The sequence below is a fragment of the Anguilla rostrata genome, chromosome 1 (assembly GCF_018555375.3).
Source record: "Anguilla rostrata isolate EN2019 chromosome 1, ASM1855537v3, whole genome shotgun sequence".
NCBI classification, from domain to species: Eukaryota; Metazoa; Chordata; class Actinopteri; order Anguilliformes; family Anguillidae; genus Anguilla; species Anguilla rostrata.
Window position 1 is genome coordinate 67,975,766 of NC_057933.1, and position 20,441 is coordinate 67,996,206.

Here is a 20,441-nt window from a genome sequence, read left to right on the forward strand (position 1 = left end):
ATTCTAAGAAAACTTCTACATGGACAATGTGCTCTTTTAATTGTACTCACCCCACCATAACTCAAAATACAGGCCTATTTTTCTTAATATTTACAAACAATACAAGGGTTAACAAACCTTTTATGGTTTTAAAGTACATCTAAAACTACTTTTAGCTTTGCAAACTGCTATTCCTGTATCAAGAGCTGTCAGACTAAAAGATAGATTAGATATTTAAAAAACTTAAGAAGTCTCAAGAGGTTATGTTTTCATAGTCTTAAACTTTTCACTGCTACCCTCCCCCTTCCCCCTCCCCCTCCCCCCCCTTCAGACACCCAGCACCACACCAATTCCACAGGAAACACTGGTATGTATTTTGAGGAGTAGGTACCGGCACATATTTTGGTCCAGTTCAAACACTGGTTAACACTATGGTATTTTTGTAATGTTTGAAGCGTCACCACCTGCCTTTTCGTAGTCTTTCGGTCGCTGAAGAAAAAAAGTGACGCTTTTGACAGACCGTGCGACCTTCGTGCACTGCAAGTCATCCGACCACCTCAGAAAGGAGCAAGCACGGAGCGCGCGGACTAGTCTCTTTTTGAAAATAAATATGTCGACGCGACAGTATGGTTTTGAAAGCGCATTTAGGCAGAAATATTTAGAAAGTTTAACATTTTAAATTTATGAATTTAATATATAGGCCATATACAGTATATATATAATGTTTTATTTTATTTTAATTATTATTTTTTTGTTATGGTGTGGCGGCAAGGATTTTGCCGTGGCGCCGCGCCATGGCAAAACCTTACCAGCGGAAACACTGCCACCATGTATTCACAGAAATGAAGTTTACAGATCACATTGAGGGGAAACACAAACGAATCACATAATTGAACACAAGCTGTATTTTGAGGCTGTGAGTGCAATAATGCTCCATCAGCACTGCACAAAATAGATCAGCTCGTGATCCCGAAAAAAACAAAAAAAACCCCTATACGCAGTGATGATGCGGCCTGCTAATGATGTCATCCGCACCTTCTGGACGCACTCGTCGAAGAACTCCAGGCAGGTGTGCCTGTCGCTGACGAAGGAGCACTCCTCGATGAACTGAGTGAACATCTGGGTGCGGGTCAGCTGGGTGTAGAACTTCTGCTGGGTGCGGTCCCGCGACTTCAGGAACCCTGCAAAAAAAAAAGAAAGAAAAAAAAGATGACATCACCCTCAGCAGCAACCGCAGTATTCGCTCTTTGCATAGCACCCAAACGGTCACACCCTCTGGAACGCGTGGGGTCAGCTGACTGCTTCTTTCACTGTGCAGTCGAGCAGCTGTCCCCTCTGGAGGACGGCACGTCACCAGACCAGAATCGCGCTTGTGCGATGAAGCGGGGGAAATGACGACAACGGAAACCCTCTGTCCCAGAGCGCCACCCTGTGGGACTTTTGGTCCCAGTCAGCAAGAAAGTGTGTCTCAAACAGAGGCGCTGTTTGGGAGCTCCAACACTGACCATTTAAAAACCCTGTATGAGAATACAGTTTTACAGTGGCAAACTCCGAGGTGCAGAACTTCAAAACAGCAGAGCACCACATAGTACAAGACACTCATATACACTCAACACACACAAACTCCAACACACGCACACACACGTACATCCATGACATCCATGCGCACACAGACACGCAGACACACACACAGATAAACACAGACGGACGCACACACACACACACACCCTGCAGGTTGAAAAGCGAGCTGCAGTCGGTGGTCCTCTCAGAAGGGGCCTGGGTGATGGGCAGCAGGTAGGCCCTGTATCCACGCAGCAGGCAGCTCATGAAGCGCAGGAAGGCCTCCTGGATCTCCAGCTCCAGCTGCTTCTGACGCCCGTATATCAGGTCATAGTCTGTGAGCAGGAACTCCAGCGTGGCCTCCTCCTGCCCCGGAGTGTAGACTGGGGGAGCAGGCCGAAGAGGAGAGACAGGGAGAAAGGAGAGAAGAGAGAGAGACAGGGAGAAAGCAGAGAAGGGAGACAGGGAGAAAGCAGAGAAGGGAGACAGGGACATGGAAGCGAGGTGACACGAATGACGGAGAAAGCAGAGAAGGGAGACAGGGACATGGATGAGGGAGAGAAAAGAAAGGAGTGGAGAAGAAGAAGCAGAGGGGGAGGGAGATGTTCAGAGGATCGACAGCAAAGCAGTTGAATAGAAAATAACATCAATAAAACAGATTTTTAGCATCTCTTTTAAGAGCAACTGAGACACAAAGAGAGCATAAATATATCTCATACAGCAAGTAACTGGAGCAGAGAGGATAAGGCAATAAAACCAGGGTGGATACAAGCTGTAACTGCCATCTGCATAATCACAATCTGTCACTCATTTCAACCAGGCATGGCAGTGTCCTGTGTAATTGTAAGCAGTATGACATTACGTACAGAGCTTTCGTGTCATGGTTTCCTGCACATGCAATTCATCCGTTTCAACATACTCTCTGACTGGATATGATTGCTATCAAATAAGTTAATCTTTTCTTTTTTACTATTCTGAGTGAAACCTGTGCATGGTTGAAACCCAGTTGGAAAGCTGTTTTTTCCTTTTTCAAAAACACTATGAAGCTAGCTAGAAAAGGCCTATTCTAAGCAGCAAGGTTTACTGGCCTTCTTTAAAAAAGGCTTCTTACTCAAAGAAAACATTGCTTCACACCCCTTCTCTTTCTGCAGTTAAGGAATACTGTGCACTAAAAACACATGATACATCTTATTTGCACAAACAATCTAAGAAATTAGTATGGTTACCTACCAAATGACCTGAACAGATGGACAGATAATTATGCAACCATAGCGCCACAATGATTCAATGTAATAAAACCCACAAATCCTAGTAGCAGCTTTAGAAGTCCATGGTTCTGTATAACTAGCAGGTAAATTTACAATGGGAAAATAGTCACTGAGTTTATTTGGGGGTAAAGTGAACATTTTCTGGCTTTTTTAGATTGTAGGAATCTCTTTAAGAACATCCTGCAGGCAGACAGACAGACAGACACAGAGACTCACTCTTCTCCAGCGTCTTATGCAGGTTAGTGAGGGAGTTGAGCAGGGTCTTGCCGTGCTTCCTTGGTAGAGACTTCCACGACAGCGGCTTCTTATCCTCTGACCTGAAGCAGAACATAAAGACGCTGGAACTTCCCTCAAACCGCCATGTCATGTCCTCCAAATTCTAACTGACTACTGCCACAAAACCAGACAAATCCAGAGTTTCGCAGCTCAAGGATGCCAGCGATGAGCTGGAATGTAGACACAATTACCAATTCTGAAAGTGGAATAACTGAAGCTCTGCCAAAACTGTCCAAACTACTTTCATTGAGTAGACACTCAAAAACAACTTACAAAGCAAAACGCAAAACGCATCCAAAGAGGTTAATAAGAACAGACTGCAGAAGAGTTTAATTCTGTGGGTAACGCAATTGACAACTGCACACTCAATTACACAAGACAATGTGACAGACAGAGGACTCCAGCAGGGATTCTGCACACAGGCAACCCTGGCACTGCGGGGACTCACTGGAAGATGGTGTTGGTGTCCAGGTCCACACAAACCACGTCCGGGGGCGGGTCGTACAGGTCGAAGTAGCTGGAGTGCACGCCCACGATGAAGGGCATCGGGGCACACAGCACGTCGGCCAGCCGCAGAGGGCACAGGGGGATGTACGGGCACTGCCATCTCAGCGGGAACGTCATCTGCAGCGGGAGGGAGAGGGAGAGTCACCAAAGAGAGGCCTGAACTTTTACCTTGCAAAATGTCTGCAAACTTCACGCGGCCTTTTGTTCAGTTGGAAATTAAATCTCACTGGAAAATTTTAAAGGAGTACCATGGTGGTTGAACGTGACACTTCCCAGTTGTCTTCAGGCAACAACAAAACAAATGTGCATAATTTTTTTATTCTTCAGTCATTTCAATGTACTTTAAAACGTATTTTTCTAAGCCTAAATTTCCCACTATAAAAATTCACCCGAACCATATGGGCGTGGTAATGAGAACTGTCAGTTAGCTATGATTGACAGACCGTGCCCCGTTACCATAGCTACCCCCATGATACGCGCTCTCTTTGGGAGACTGAATTTTCACAAGCTAGCTAGCTAGCTTAGTAGTATATCAAGTATCGATAGATAGCTAAGGTAAGGACGTTGACTTATATCCAATTATAATTTTTGCTATCTAGCTAGCCAAGTTAAGACAAAAGCACAACTATAACGTCCTCATAAAAGCAAACTAGCAAGCTAACGTTATCGATAACATTGCCTTATGAAAGCAAACCTCCTAGCTAGCTAACGTTAGCTAGCTAGCTAAATGAATATAACCAGAAATAATCTAAAGGCACTCTAATTTAAGTGAACCTAACGTTAGTCAAATATTTGCATTGTCTGAACAGCAGGACGGTGCGGTCAGATTTCTTTACGGGGCGTGGAAATGGGAGTGGTTACTGTATTCGTGACGTAGCAAAATGACTCAGTTTCTCAACCGGTTGAAAATAGGACGATGAATTTAAAACGCATATTTCTCCAAAAATACAGAACGGACATATTTAATACTTTGGTCATTGTGTTTCTTCAATGCCTCTTGTGCAAATAGCACATAAAACCGAGAAAGTGTGAAAATCACCATGGTACTCCTTTAAGAGATCTAACGGACTTTAAACTGACTGTAATTCTCTACCACAATGACACAGAAAGAACATCAACCAGAGAAATGCTCACTTTTGTGCAGCTTAACAAAAAAACCTAAATGCACTGCGAGCGCTGATGTCTAAGCACTGCAATCAGGCCCGGACTGGACGGGCACACTTATCATTTCCTGTCTGCGGCGGAAGGAGAGCGGGACTCACGGAGAGCAGCGCCTCGCTGACGGAGGTGAGCACGTCGGGCCGCAGCGAGTGCAGGAGCAGCTTGTTCTCCGTCAGCACCGGCAGCAGGAGGGCGCAGGCGTTCTCCGGCCCCAGGTTCTGCAGCAGCTTCACGAAGCTGGCGCCGCTGTGGGCAACGGCAAGGGGCGCGGGAGGGGGGGGGTCACGCGCGGGCACGCCAAAACCGATACGCTCAACACACAGCGAACTGGGAGGGGGGGGGGGGGATTCAGACATCTAGAGAACACCATAGAATATACAGAGCTTTTTTAAAAACTTTAAATATGGGGTCAAAGGTCACCCAGGCCACACATCCTGCCACAGCCCGAGAAGTACTGGGAATGGCAGGAGATATAAATGCAGGGCGTTAAGAGAGGGCTCAAGTACAAACAGTGAGAGAGAGAGAGCTGCATGTGCTTGCAGTGGGTTTTTACCTGAGGGGCAAAGGGGAGGAAACAGGCTGGCACAGAAGAAGGTTGTCGTAGGGAGAGAGCTGGAAAGAAAAGCGCAGTCAGCGTACACGTTAAAACTCGCACACACCAAAAACAGAAGGACCCTTAATTAACGACAATCACGTCCCGCGAACAAATCAACACTTCACCCATGCACCGATTTGCTTCTCCCGCTCATCAGACACCGACGCATGCACCTTTTCAACACCGGTTGATTGCAAATCTGGACGGTTACAAATTAAGGTCATATTGAATTTGCGTGATTGGGTTTCCAGGCACTTCAGTAGTCTAGGTGATTTACCCATTCCAAAGTTTAGCCACACTAACCAGTGGCAGTTTTAACATCATCATCACCGCCTGCACAGCAACAAAAGCTACACCTGCGGAGGAAGTGGAGTCCTCGTTAAGAACGCACGGCTCTTCCGGAACTGAAATACTGAAAGGGGAAGCGACGACTGCTTAAAATGAACGTGTGCATGCAGATGACCTACCACAAAAAAAAACACCCAGCTATTACACTAGAACCACAGAAGCACAGCTAAGACATCCTACTACAGAGCAGCACGCCGTGCTGTGGGGCAGGGTCTTACCTGCACCAGGATACGAGGACGTTGTGGGGAAGGGAAAGGGACGTTGTGCATGAAGCTGGAGATGTGCCTAAAAGCAGGGGCATAGAGACGCCAATCACCCACTGGCACGCAAGACACCCACTGGCATTATGTAGGTGACACTGTACAGCTTTCTACACACTCCGATGTGCCACCAAAACAGCTCTCTTTGAGTGAGCTCCCTGACAATATTTAACTGAGTATTTTATTTGTTCAGTCTGAAAAGTTTAAAAATTATACACTACTACCAAATCACCAATAAGGGTTGTCGAATGAAACTGTATTGCCATCCAGAAACAAACTTCAGCTTTATATCAAATCAATAAAACTGTTCTCAAACATGAAACCTAGTTCTTGCCTTGGCTTGAAAGACCTAGGATTCAAGCGAGCCAAATGAATTTCAATTAGCTCGCAACATGCTGCTTTTCGCTATTTTAAGCAGCGATTCACTCAGTGTGCAGCGAAGAGACACCCCATCAGCACATCATTTTGTGTCCCCTTCATGCTTCCTCTCTGCAAAAAAAGTACTGTACTAAAATGTAACCAGTCAAACAAAGTGATAGTATGGTCTTATATCCAATTATAAGAAGATAAACGGAAGTGATACCGAATTGTTCTATTTTTGACAGAATTAAGACTAATTTGGCCATCGATAGTACCAAAATGCTTCTTCTCAAAGATTAAATATATTAAATATATAAATTCCTTGAATGACAAGAGCTAATTTGTACTGGTCAAACTCAAAACTCCAACTATATAGATGCAATAACGACTAACAGCAATAGGGTCGTCAACTAGAACTTCACAGTATGGTTGTAATCAGCACATTCAGAGTTGAGGGTGAGGATGCAGTAAGCCGTTCCTAACGTACAGTATGTGTCACTTCCTGAACATGGAGCTGAAGAGGGCAGAAGCTCACTTTTCCAGGGGCAGCACGTGGGGGCCGGAAATGGAGTAGCGGTAGACGAAGGTGAGAAACTTCTGGAAGACGGTGAAGAAGGGCCAGTGCGAGAGCACGCAGATGCTCTTCTTCACCTGCACCGAGCGGTTGGTGATGGGCCGACGGTCCACCACGCTCACCAGGCCCAGGCGCACGCTCTGCCGCTCCGACAGCCCCTCCCGGGGAAAAGCCTCGTAGAACTGGATAGCAGCTCCGTACACCTGGGAGGGGTCAGGAGGCGTCAAATCCGACACACGGAGAGCAAAGAATTTCAGACTGTTTTACGGGTTACATTTCTGAGCTGGCAACTTTGAGGAAGTAACAATGAATCAGAAAAGAACCTGCATACCGATTTGGCTCAGAAGAAAAAGTAATTTCCCTTCCTCAAATTAACCCAATCTCATTTTAACTGTAAAACCTGTCTGCTGGATATAGACTCACACAGAACAGTGGCGATTACAGCTACTAAACATACAGCAATACAATCCTTCTACTGCGTCTTAGTCAGCAGGAAGAAGACATGTAAAAGTATGTCTTTGTCAGGACATTTCAAATAGGCTACATCATTTAATGCAGTAGAGGAATTAGCAGATCTTCAACCCAAGTACAAATAACAAAAGCCATCGAACGCAGACACACACCGCAATTCACACATCTCTTTCCTTAAATATTCAGCTGAGACCACACAATGAGGCCTGTTAACACGGCAGGAAGGAATCATCTGCACTGAAAGGAAGTTTGGCATAGGAAGTGATCTTTGGACAGCGACCTCAAATCACCCTGAAGATAGCCACTTCAGGCAAGTCAGGCAAGAAGAACTGGCCAAACAAGATGCTTACCAGGACAGTTAATAAAGCATGAAAGCACCATCCTCAAAGACAGCGTCTGATGCTCTCCTGACGCTTTTATACATGTGCGACTCATCGTTTAGGCAGCGTGCTCGAAGCAGCCCTGCTGGGCATACCTTGTCTCCGCAGGCGGAGGTGAGGACGAAGGTGGAGAAAACGGGCAGCTGGTACTTGGTGTTGAGGGGCCAGCTCTCCACAGTGACGCCCATCGGGAGGCAGAAGACGGGCACGGAGTCGGGCAGGGGGAAGGACTCCAGGTCTGCCTCAGGATAGCGGCTGATCAGGCCTGTGCGCTCAGACACGTGAGAACGTAAGCCACAGACCGGGGCACAGAGTCATACATCAGGCTTCACATACATTTGACTACATATTAAAAAGGCGTGGATTCGCCTGAATACTTGTTTAAAATTAAGATTTACATTGATACTCTCCAACAAGTAATTGTTCTTCCAAAACAGTCATTGGTATGCTAACCAGATAAATCCCCCAACTTCCTTAATCAACCAATCTCAAGTTCTCAGACTGGAATAGTAGCTGGGAGCTCTGGAATTTGAGACATTTTAGATCAAGATTTGCATACTTTTAAAATGTTTTTAGATCATTCTGAATTTGAATTTACTAACGCACCCTCAAATTACAAGTGCTTTCTACTTTAAAAAGCTGACTCAGCATTTCGCCATCAAGAGACAGCAAAGTGGTATTGCATCACTGTGACAGAACTGGTTAAAAGGTCACAGGACAGAGAGCGGACACTCACCAGCCTCGTACACAAGGGCGTTAGCTTTGGCCACAGCTCTCTTATAGCACAGGTATAGAGCGGGACCCCACTGCGGACAAAACAGACGGAGATCACGCCTAAACAGACGAAAGGTAAAACTCTTTTCTTAACAAGTGCTGTTACAGAATAATGCTTGTTTAGCCTGTAACATATTTCATCTGTTACACTCCCAGTCACAACAACATACACAGTTACTGCGCCGACATGGCAAGTAATGTTATTACGGGCAGAAAGAAACACTTCTTTGTAACTGTAACTGTTTAAGACCATAAATAACCAGCTGAAGTCAAAAGCTTCAGCTTCAGATAAAACTCTGAGGGTGTTGTGACACCAGCACAGAGCACACTGGTTAGCCAGTTATATAAAGAAAAGGCATGTGATGATGAAAAGGGAAAGTGAAAGGATGAATATGAAGACAGGAGAGCGTGGCCTTGAATGGAAGATTGATCTTTGTTTTTAGGTTTCCAGATCACTGTGAGACACAGAGTGAAACGACATGCAACAACGCAACTGCAGCTTTTTCAAAACGGCTATCGTCAAGTGACCGCACAGCTAGTCATGTGCGCCGAATGGAGCAGTGCTGTATGCTAGCCAACGAACAGCAGGCTGTTGTAGAAAATACAGCCAGATGTTAGTACTGCTGGTATTTATTCTGTTCATAAGGAGAGTTAAGCAAGGCCAACCACGCCCTGTCAGAATGAACGTTTCCATATGACACACAAAGGTTAACTTCGTTCATTCAAATAAATGTAGTGCTTCAGTGCTCCTCTCCTAGTCAGTGCTTGAACAGCACTGGAATGAAATGTTTCCCAAAATTCCCTGTCTCAATGTACAATTGTTTTGCACTACGTGAAAGAGGAGGTAGACACATGCAGTTTTCGAAGCTAGATAATACTCACTTTTATTAATAAATCAGTAGAGTAATCACCACTTGTGTGAATCAGATTCAGAGTTTTGTCACCTGGTTTGCAATGTCCTCAGTTAAGCTTCTGACTGAGAATGCAGAGTCTCTCATACGTTGACTTCATTTGCACGGCCCATGAAGACTTTTTGTACTTAGTCATTTCTGTAAGCAACGCCTGCTAATTGCTGACCCCCCCGTCAACACTTTCTAGTTTACCACAACGCAAATGCGGTTCAAAATGAAAGTGCGTACGTGTGCCAAAAGCTCACTTTACCGTAGCACAGAATCATAGGTTATCTGAAGCATGCCCATAGATATTTTGTCCACAAAATGCAACTTTATACCATAACAACCCGTAATAACAACCATTAACGTGAATCGGATTCAAAGTTTTGTCATTTGGTTTGAAATGTCCTCAGTTAAGCTCCATGGCTGACTGCAAATGCAATTAAAATGACTTCGTAAATAACTGCTAATCAACGCAAGCATTCGTGCATGAAAGTACGCAGCACGTGTAGATGCATGAGCAGGCGTGTGAAATCCGACCGCACCAGGCGTGAGCAAAGGGCACAGGCCCTGAGCTCCTGGAGAGCCCTCAGGCTGGGCCCGGGGTCTCACCATGCCGGTGTTGAGGTTCTTGTCCACCCTGCAGAAGGTGTGGGGCGCGGTCTCTCCCTTGCTGGGCAGGAGCAGCGAGATGTCGGTGATGCCCAGCGTGTTGAGGGCCTGCGAGTCGGGGGCGCGCCGGTACGTCAGGAAGGTGCGGTGCGTGGCCGGCCCCCCGGAGCTCAGATTGGCCGAGCGGCTGTAGGGCGTGGTCTCGATCACCTGCCAGCTGGGCTTGGCCGGCTCCCTGCCCTCGTACAGCACCCTGGGGGGGAAGCAGCGGGAGGTCACATGATCACGCTGCGTTTGCATAATCCCGTGTAATACAGCTAATCCATCTGAGGGCTGCCCATCAGGCATGGCTAAATAAGGCCAATTAATCAGACACCAATCAATTCAGTTACAGTGACCTTATCATGAGGAAAATGCACGGTCGTGTGGCTATTACATACATGCACACACACACACACACACACACACACACACTCAAGCACACACACACAAACTGTCAATCTGCTGTTAATGATTTGGGCGGTTACTCAATTACCTTGGTTATCAAATACATTACACACCAGCAAATCAGCATAAGAGCTGATTTAATCAGCAGGCAATAAATTCTGCTAACTAAGACATCCTTACTTATTCCAAAAAATTATTTGCTAAACGGGAGAGAAATCAATTAACCACTGAAGCGCTCAGAATGTTTAAACAAGGCACCTGGAATAATTTAAATGGGCAAAACATCTTCAGCACTTAACCTGTTTATAAATGTATTTTATAGAGCAACATTTTTTTTGCCGATTTGAGCATTTTAAATTGACAGATACCTGCACATATTTGAATTATAATAGTCTTAACATTGCTTTGTAGTGTACTTTGCTCACCCTATTTATGCAGATACAGAAGGGACACATAAACTATGGAAGATCCTTATACGGGCCATGTTAGACGCCATGTTAGTAAATCCACAAAAGCACAGTACCCATGCTCTTTCTATGCCAAAGCAATTATGCAGACTGCGTCCACAATGTGCTGCGTAGCGTGCATTTCAAATGCATGACAGGTCCCATTCCCATAATTCAAGGGCTCAATAGTTTCACATTGCTTCATGAAAATGAAAGTGACAGAACTACTCCACCCATCCCGGTATGCGGAGCCAGGCTGAAACGGTGAGTGCGCGATTACTGTACTGTTTAAGGCCCTGATTTGAGTTTTTCAAAATTTGGATTTCTGAATTTCAAGGACAGCTGGAACCCTGCACTGCTGATGTCACCACATCGCACTGGGCATTAACGGGCTGGCTTCGCTCCATCGTGGGGCCCGTGTGACGGCGGCTGTGGGCCGGGGGAAGTCTCACCCCAGGTCCAGGATGGGGGCCTTGTCGTGGCCCCTCCTGTAGCAGAGGAACATGTGGGGGTTGTTGATGAACCCGGCGCTCAGCTCCGCCGGGTGGCCCCCCTGGGTCTTCTCGATGCAGGTGAAGCCCTCCGGCACCTCCTCCCCCAGCCCCCGGGCGATCACCGCCAGGTCCGTCACCGGCTCCACCGCCCGGCCCCCCCTCTGCTGCCCCTCCTCGTCCAGGGGGGCCGACCTCCCGGCCAGCCCAGCCACCACGAAGTAATCGACCAGCTGCGGACATTTCTCCTCAGTCATGCCGCCTGCCTGCCCGCCACTGCTGGGGCAAGCAGAGACGGGGGAGGGTAAAGAGAGAGGGAGGAGAGGGGGAAGATGAGGAAGGGGGAGAGAGACACAGGAGTAAAGAGAGAGGGAAGAAGTCGGACAGGGACAGAGGAGTATAGGGGAGATACAGGGTGACAGGAAAATGAAAAGAAATACAGAGAGGGAGAGAGAGAGGTGGTTAGACATGAGAGACTTATATAAGCAAGAATATTTGACAAAAAATTCAATACGCACACGCACACACACACACACACACACACACACATAACTGAATGCAGAGACTAATGCGAGAATAAAAATCTTAGTTTGTACTGCAATCATGCTTTTACTGCAAAGTTCATCGCCCCAGATGTTCTCCCATATGAACATGCACTGTTTCAGTCTTTCCACTGAGAAAGTCTAGGCACCCTGAAGTAAGCATGCATCTACCAAGGAACAGACAACTAAATTCCCCAGTCAGGCTGGCTGCAGCACATGCAATTCCCCAGTGAGGATGGCTGTTGGTCCATTTTACCCATTAGCTTTTTTAACCTCTTTCTGAACAGCCCTCCACTGCCTGAAATGTTCATCTCTGCCCACACACCCCAATCCATTTACACTGTTACTGCCAACATTTGTGGCCACTACAATCAATTACAGTCAAAGCGGGTCAAAGACTTTAGTAAAAAAAAAACAAAAAAAAAAACATTAATAACTTAAAAGCTTAAAAACAAAACATAACTTTCATATCAGCCTGATATTATTGCAACCACTTTAATTTTACACATGCAGTACCGTACCAAACGATTCCGACTTGGTGCAATAGCCAATTTCAATTAAAAAAACAAACATAGACTGTAAAAACAGGATCTGGTTCTTGTAGGGCTCATAAACTACCAGTAAATGACACTTGCATAATTGTCCTGCTGAAGTTGCATTACAGGAACTGGCAAACAAATGTGCCCAAGTCAGCCACACGTTCCCTCATCTGCTGCTTTCACAACAGACAGAAAAAAAAGATCTTCCCTAGGCCCAGGACCCCTCTCATCAGCTCATTCTGCCAGCAGGTGATTCTCAAACGCAACCAGGGCCTATAAAACGTGTCCAAAAGTGAAAGCAAAGGAACTCAAGCTCAGAGTGAGAGGTTAACGTCAAAACAGGAAACCAACACCAGCAACCTGTTTCCCGTTTGACACTCATTTTCTCATGAACTACTTCCTAGAGGCAGCGGTAAACGGATGATGGCTCTTCTGTGGCGACTCCGCCTTACACAGGAAGGATTGGCATCAAAATTTGAGACCGTAAAATACAGAAGTTGGTGCTCAAAGATACAATGGATACATTCAGAGTTGCCGGTTGAATTTCCAAGGGAGGAAATTGTTTCATGGTCTCGATCATGGTAGCTAAACATCCGAGATCAAATATATGCAAACTTAAGTGCTTCCAGTTCATGCCTGAGAAAACCTAACACTTTGATTTGAAGCAAACCTTCTTAGATTAGAGAGTGAGTCTGCCAAGGCACTGGTCAAGATGTTTTTTTGCTGACAGTACACTTTACAAATGGGCATTTAAAAATATGATATGTGATTACCAAGTACGTCAGGACGCAGTCAGACTGTACATTTGCATATGTTCTGCTGATCCGAATTTGGGATGAAGGTTAGTGCAATCTGACTCATTCTTTGCACTTCAGAAATTCAAAACGGAAAAACGCCAACAGCGCGAGAGGAAGTAACATGAGGAACTTCCCAAGGTTGGACAATGTGCCCTGAATCCAACACGTTTTAGAGCTGAAGAATTACATTAAAGAAATGACAGAATTACCCACATCATCTGAAATAAGTTGAGTAAGAGGAGGATATGGTAAGAGGAAATCAAGAGCCAGTGAGGCAGTCACTGAATTTTAACACAGGGTGGGCTAAACATGCCTTCAAATGTCACTTTTACCATCTAAACCTGCAAAGGTTTCCATATTTTAAACTTAAGCCTTCAACGTGCAGTTCATTTATTCAGAGAACATACTAAATATGCTGAAAACCAACTGACATCAGCTATTCACTGTGAAGGGATCAAAACAGCGACAGAAACCACTGGAAGAAAAAGAAAAAAGTTACTCTTGCAGCCACACCCCCACTGTCCTCTTTAGCCTCCACTTGGGAACTGCCTCCTCCTCGTTGCAGGTGGTTGGCATGGAAACAAACAACACAAACCCACTACGCGACACATAATAAATTGGCATTCATGCCCCGAGGAGGAAGGAATTACATAACAGCAACCCGAGTCAATTGTGGGTCAAAGAAGATGAAAACAAGAGTAAAAATTTGAACCACTCTGCCTCCCTCAGCTAAATACTTAGCACAATGAGCACGAAAAATAAACAGAGGAAAATGTACTGAGACGAGTGTGTGAATGCAAAGGGCGTGATGTTTAAATCTTCTCATTCAGACTGACGGGCCTTAAAAAACCGAAACGACCAGGAAAAGAACACTCAGAGAAATGAGCTGGGGGCAAAGCTGGACTCACGAGGCCCGAGGGTCTCATTAGGCCCAATTTACTGTAAATAGCGTGTGTTGACAGAGCAGTAATTATTACCCTGCTCTTCAGCTCCAGGATATCTTCAGTTCCAAAGTGTAGAGAGTGTGTGTGTGTGTGTGTGTGCATGTGCGTGTATATGTGCCATGTACTGTTTGTGTGTACGTCTGTGTATAAATGTGTGTATAAATGTGTGCATATATATGTGTGCGTGTAAATACGCACATATGTGTGTGTGTGTGTGTGTGTGTATATGTGCATGCCGGTATGTGTATAAATATGTGTGTGTGTATCTGTCTGTCTGTGTGCAGATTACAGAAGCCTCGTCCAGCCCATTGAGAAAGGCAGCAGAATCCACCCCCAGGTGTGTGAAGCCGATAAGCACTGCGCAGAAACGGCAGAGACGAGCACCACGGCGCCACTCAGCCTGCCAGTTACCCATAAGCCCCTGCGCTCCTCGGACAGCGCAGGTCCCAGCTGCCTCAGTGGCCTGTACTGGTCCTGTCTGCTTCACCCAGCGCTCCGCCACCCCTCAGCACTGCGCCCATCTGGAGTCCCTGGCGTTTCAGCAGCCGCCTCCACAGAGGCATTCCCATTCACCAGACTGACCCCGCCCACTCTCGTGCCTGACCCCACCCACTCCTGCGCCTGACCCCGCCCACTCCAGAACCTGACCCTGTCCACTGCCCTTCATTCACTCAACGGGACCTGTAAAGCCTTCACTAGGACTGCCAGCATTGGCGTTGTCTCTGGTACTGGGTGTGTCATTCACATATCAGCCACTTTTTAAAGATAGTTTCTCATCCTCAGCCTAATGCATCTCAGAATCATCCATCTTCACAGAGCCATGGACGTGATGCCTCCGGGAGCATCTCCTTTGATTACTGCTTCTAAATGCATCCCCTTCAGATCCATCAATGCCTACTGATGGCAGAACCTCAACCGAAAAAAAAACATGAATAAAAATCAGCCAAGAACCTCTGGACTGCCTGGAAGGCAGCGGCTGAAAGCGATTCCCGCCTCTGAAACCCGAATGAACTACCCCTGGAGCAAGTCTAATTTTAAAGGAAATTAGAGCACATTCACACTGCATGGTGCAATCTCAACCAGACAGCATGACACAGCTGAAGCTTTATGAAAGTCAGGATTTTCAAATTCAAACCAAGTTAACCAAACCTAAACCACAGAAATTTTAAACCCCTCATTGAAACGTCTTTTCCAATCATCAGGCCTCTCTAACAGTCCGTAGTCCAGGACACCATCTAAAAAATCTTGAATAAAAAGAAAAGAAAAAACAACAACTGATGACCAACTGGTTGCTGTAATGACCGTTGCCATGGTGGTATAATACGAGTGGAACGTGGCCAGGTTCCGCTTCTCCAGGGTAAATGTTAGTGATGCCGACTCGTCCGCTTGCGCCCACGTCTACGCCACAGCCGAGGCAGCTGACAGCACGGGCATTCAGAGCGCCAATGTGAGGGGTGAACAGAGGTGCCCACAGAGATGCCCAGCTGGTACAGCGGCGCCCGCGCCAACGCGGGGGCACCGCGACAATGGCACTCTCATGGGAGACTGGGCCGGCCTACAATGGCTCATTGAGAGCGGGGCATGTGATGTCATCACGCGCGCACTCACACAAAAACAGCGCCGGGCGCTGGAAGCCAAACGCGGCCCGGGGGCGAACAACGGCGGCCATTAACAGGCCGAGCGGAAAGCGCATCGTCCACAACCCCGACGCCAGGCCAGAGATCGGCTCACTTCACAGGCCTCGTACACATCTAATCCTCCAGCTTTGGGTTCTCCCCTGTGATTCACTCGAGTAAATCCCCACAGTAAGCTGCATTCAGCAATGTTTGGCTACTACAACACACAAAGCAATACATTGCTAAATTCAGCTCACTCGTATAGGAGATTACATCCATTATGTGCACGTAGCCACTAGCCGCTGATCAGTCTTATAGCTAAGTGAACCTTAAACCAATTGTCCACACCAATGAAAATAAATGGGGGAAAAAAATGTCCAAAAGCTATACTTATACATTTAGCTGAAACAGTGCATGTTTCCTGTTTAAAACAAATACTACAAACATCCTGTCACCCAATGTCAAAGACAACAAATGCCTTCATTGGAAATGTAACCTATTCATACATTTAATACACATTAAAACTCCACCCAAAGGAAGGAAAAAAAAAAAAAACACCCCGACTGAAACCTGACCCGTTTAAGAACTACACTGCCCACTTCAATCATACGCAGCTAGAAGCACAACACTTAAATCTATATTTGGCACAGACCTTTCCAAACGCTCTTCGAGCATCGTCTCGCTTATGTCGCAATGAACTGGCAAAGGCGCATTTTCAGCATAAAGCAGGTAAGGCTAACAGTCAACAATGAATCACCCACTTAAGACCACTCCATACCGGTGGTAGAAGGTTCAGAAAAGACCATTTTAATGTTGGCTCATTCATCATAATGATACCACAACAAAGGCTTCTCCTTCACACATGAAACCAGAGCACACAACCACAAAACCCACTGCAGCCATTAAATATCAACACCAGGGAACAACCAGACGTTCAGTAATGCAGGCTCAACAACACAAATGCCCCATACTCCCGATAGTAAATGTGTTTCTTTAATGAACTTCAACACACTTTCCATCAAGCTTTAACAATGACAAAAAAAAACAATAAACACTAAAAGGAAAGCCCCAATTAGCCGCTAGCCATGTGACCTGCATGCAGCTTCTGAGGACTCCCGCGGTCTCCCAGGACAGCAGCGTGGTTCCCCCGTGTCACCGCAGGACGCCGGTCTCGGGGTCCCAGGCCAGCTGTGGAGCGCCGCCCGCCTCGCCGGTGCTCGTGCCGGCCCGGCTTCGCCCGAAACCGCCGCCGGCGCTCGGTGGGGCACGTGGCTCCGGTGTCTGCGCGGCTGTCAGCGCTCCTGAGGAAGGGCTATTTCCAGCGGGCAGCGCTATTTAAAGGGCGCTCAGAAATGCCCCTGGGTCACACGGCCAGGGGCAGACGGGCGCTGCGTTGGACCCCCGCGCTTTAAACACGGGAGGCGAGGCAGCGGCCTGCGCTCCATCACCGTTTGATCAGCGTTCCATTTCCCCACTGTGACATCACTCGCTCTTGCAGCCTCGTCACAGTTTTACAGACCGTCGCAAAACACAATGGGGCACAGAAATACAATAGCAGACAGAAAGAGATCATTCTTCATCCGTAAGAGGTGGTGGGTGGAGCCTGCTGTGTGACCGCAGAACAGCTGGAGTGAATAAAGTCTGTGTTTACGGTTACATCACAGGAAACAACGGAACATCCACCCCTTTACTAGCAGGGTATTCAAAGGACTTGCAGGGTCATTCACGCTAATATTTATAAGCAGTCCGATGATCGTATCTACAGAAGCCTGCCAATAAACCGTCCCAGGATTTCCAGGGTTTTGTTAGGTAGCAATGAACAACTTCCTTCCAAGCTAGCAACCAAATCAGTGCACAAAAGCAATTCCTATGTTGATGCTGAACATGCCCTTAGTCTAACACTGCCCTCATGAGATCACTATTTGGCAAGCCGTGCAAGACAGCAGCATGGTGTAATGTTTCAGGCACAGCACACGCGCTCAGGAGGCTGCGGGTTTGAATCCGGCACAGAGGGGACGCTTGCATGAGCAAGGCATTAAATTTTCATTGTTCACGCCAGGTACAGTCATGCTTATTCTAAAGACAAGGAGCACAGGCACCCAGGTCAAGAGCAGCTGCTGGGAAAATGGGCCGAAAATAAGATACAAATACAGCAATAGTCACCTTCTCTAATTTTTCCCATGTAAGAGAGAGACAAATCAGGCCTAAAGGGTAGATTGTGTTCACCTGCTCCAGGCACTAGAGCAGGCAGAGATGCACAGGGCTTGAGTTTAGCTAGCAGAGACAGAGAAGCCACTGAAACTTAAGAGGAGGTAGTGGGTGAAAAACAGACCATGACACAGGGTCCTTCAGTTCTGACCCAGTGTGTATATCACTGCTAAACCCTGTGCGAGTGTTGGTGTTAGCTGATGTGAGCCCATATGTCTGTCAGCGTGTCCATGATCCTCACACTGAGAGAAAACCATTGCACAGCCACCAATGGGAAAAGAAGAGGGATTAAAGAGATGGATGACAGGAGGAAAGGCGAGGGGGAGAGAGCCCGTGAGACAGTGCAAGAGGAGAGAGAAAGGGAGAGCGGTTTATTTTGAGCGGTCGCCAGGTCTGATGTGGCAAGCAGACGTGCAATCACAGCAGTACGCTGGATAAATATACTCCCCATGCCGAGCAGGGGGGAGCTTGTAAAATCTCTCTACGCATCCATCAGGACATGCGCCTGCATGCATGCGAACGTGTGCATGCATGTCCACGTATGTTCTACTAACGCGTGCATACATGCACACACCCAATGATGCAAGAGGAATTTCCCTAGCAGGCCGTAAGACCATTCAGTTCAGCTCAGGAGGACGGCGACGACGTACAGATACAAATACAATGACTGGATGCGAAATAAGGGAGCAAAGCAGACGGTGACAAAGAATCGCGTAATCGGCCGTTTGCTAGTCAGTCTTGCCGGGGGCGTGGGACATGGTTAGCGATTCCGAAGACTCGGACCCAGAAACCCAACAGCAGAAGCGCGCTTCCCGTGCAGCGATGGAGCTCCCTCTGTACACAGCACTCTGAGAGAGAGAGCTCTGGCTTTGATGCCAAACCCATGCATTAGACACTCGGTTACCGGATGACGGCTCTGAGGTAAAAGCATTCTCAGATTTACTCCTCGGAGGCCTCCGCGTGGTGGAAATGCACTAATAACAAAACCGTAATAAATAGACCTACGTTCTCTTAGCGCCCTGGGACAGAGGCTATTGCACCGAATGGCAGAAAACAGAGGCAGATTTGAGGGCTGGCCACTTCACGCATTAGACAATGTCAAATCCCAGCAAATAAAGTGCAATTTCAGGCCTGGGGCACTTTGAATCAAGACTCAAAGAAGCATTGTTGTGCTGAGCTTCTATACATAGAATTAGGTCACTGACCTCTGGAAACAGAATAAGGCCTTTTTTTAAAAAAAAAAGGAAGCAATGTTTGTGTGGCTGTTGAATTATTACACAGCAAACACAAATGGCATAATACGAGTTCAACAAGGAACAGTGATCAACTGTTCTGACAATGAAATAAAGGCAGACTGTGTGCATACTGATTGAAATTTAGCTGCGTAACACAGGAAGAACATATAACCTGATGACACGTGGCTGTGATGCATTAACCCACTCCAAACCAGTCTCCAACACTGCTTCATGGAAACAGAAACGCAGTGACCTCACTACTGAGGCCGGGGAGGTAGGCAGGTATTCTATAAGAGACAGCACCTTTATTTAGCAGCAGATGTCCAAGCGCTAACTTGGCCGACTACGCAAGAACAATAAACGGATGCATGCCCGGGCTGACTGCACATAACATAAAATTAATGGTCACGGCAAACAGTCTGACATTACAATGAGCAGCTAAAATACTATTATCACGGTCAACGTCATGAGGTTAACATAAAGGGACTGTGACTTATTTGTGTGCTCAACAGCAGAGCACAAGACTACACAGATATGCGGTCTAGACTATGTGGAGAAGCAAACAGAGATGTTATATAAAAGCGAGAGGACAGAGGGGAGTATGAGGCCGGAGAGAGAATAAAGGACGTCAAGGTCACACAGGCATGCAGTCACCCCTTTGCTGAAGGTGACAGTGATGGGAGCCATGAGTGGTGTTCTTCTCCACTCGCCCCCCTGAGTGTGCACCTGGGATAAGTGCTCTACCACGCAGGGGGAGGCACACAGCCGCACAGCACAGCTCGGATCCTCCATCTGCACGCCCACTTCCTGATCTGGGGTATTTATGGCTTGGATTTGCCTTCTTTTGAGCAGTTCACAGCTGGCTAAGCGGTTTCGCTGACAGATACATAAAGCAGTTCCTCAAAGCCCTTCTCAGCTGGTGAGGGTCAGGAACAGCTGGGGAAAATGGTTGGACCCGGAGCACAGGCCAGCTTGTGTGACTCGCCACACCAGGGAAGAGGCTCTGTCCCACAGCCAGTGCCCCTGAAACAGGGAAACTGGAGGAGGGGCAGGTCAGAGGTCAATTCTGGCCTTCAACGCTGAGCCAATTACAGCAGAGAATATCAGCACAATATCCGTCATCATCCTGCAGTAGAGCTCTTATTTATCAAACTGGCC

General features: G+C 46.9%; 1 protein-coding gene across 3 annotated transcripts in view; it reads right to left on the minus strand.

Annotated features, from left to right (window-relative positions):
• LOC135263896 (DENN domain-containing protein 4B-like) overlaps positions 1-20,441 on the minus strand; it is a 39,150-nt gene that overhangs the window by 14,319 nt on the left and 4,390 nt on the right. For 2 of the 3 annotated variants that reach the window (XM_064352359.1, XM_064352378.1), the window contains exons 2-13: positions 11,364-11,678; positions 10,019-10,271; positions 8,476-8,545; positions 7,835-8,004; positions 6,850-7,091; positions 5,913-5,979; positions 5,305-5,363; positions 4,853-4,997; positions 3,532-3,707; positions 3,024-3,124; positions 1,707-1,922; positions 1,015-1,160 (exon numbers count right to left, since the gene is read on the minus strand). In XM_064352359.1, coding sequence (XP_064208429.1) covers positions 1,015-1,160; positions 1,707-1,922; positions 3,024-3,124; positions 3,532-3,707; positions 4,853-4,997; positions 5,305-5,363; positions 5,913-5,979; positions 6,850-7,091; positions 7,835-8,004; positions 8,476-8,545; positions 10,019-10,271; positions 11,364-11,659 — 1,941 coding nt within the window. In that variant the 5' untranslated portion in view covers positions 11,660-11,678. Of the gene's footprint in view, positions 1-1,014; positions 1,161-1,706; positions 1,923-3,023; positions 3,125-3,531; positions 3,708-4,852; positions 4,998-5,304; positions 5,364-5,912; positions 5,980-6,849; positions 7,092-7,834; positions 8,005-8,475; positions 8,546-10,018; positions 10,272-11,363; positions 11,682-20,441 lie in introns of all 3 variants that reach the window. The other variant, XM_064352368.1, reaches the window with a different exon arrangement.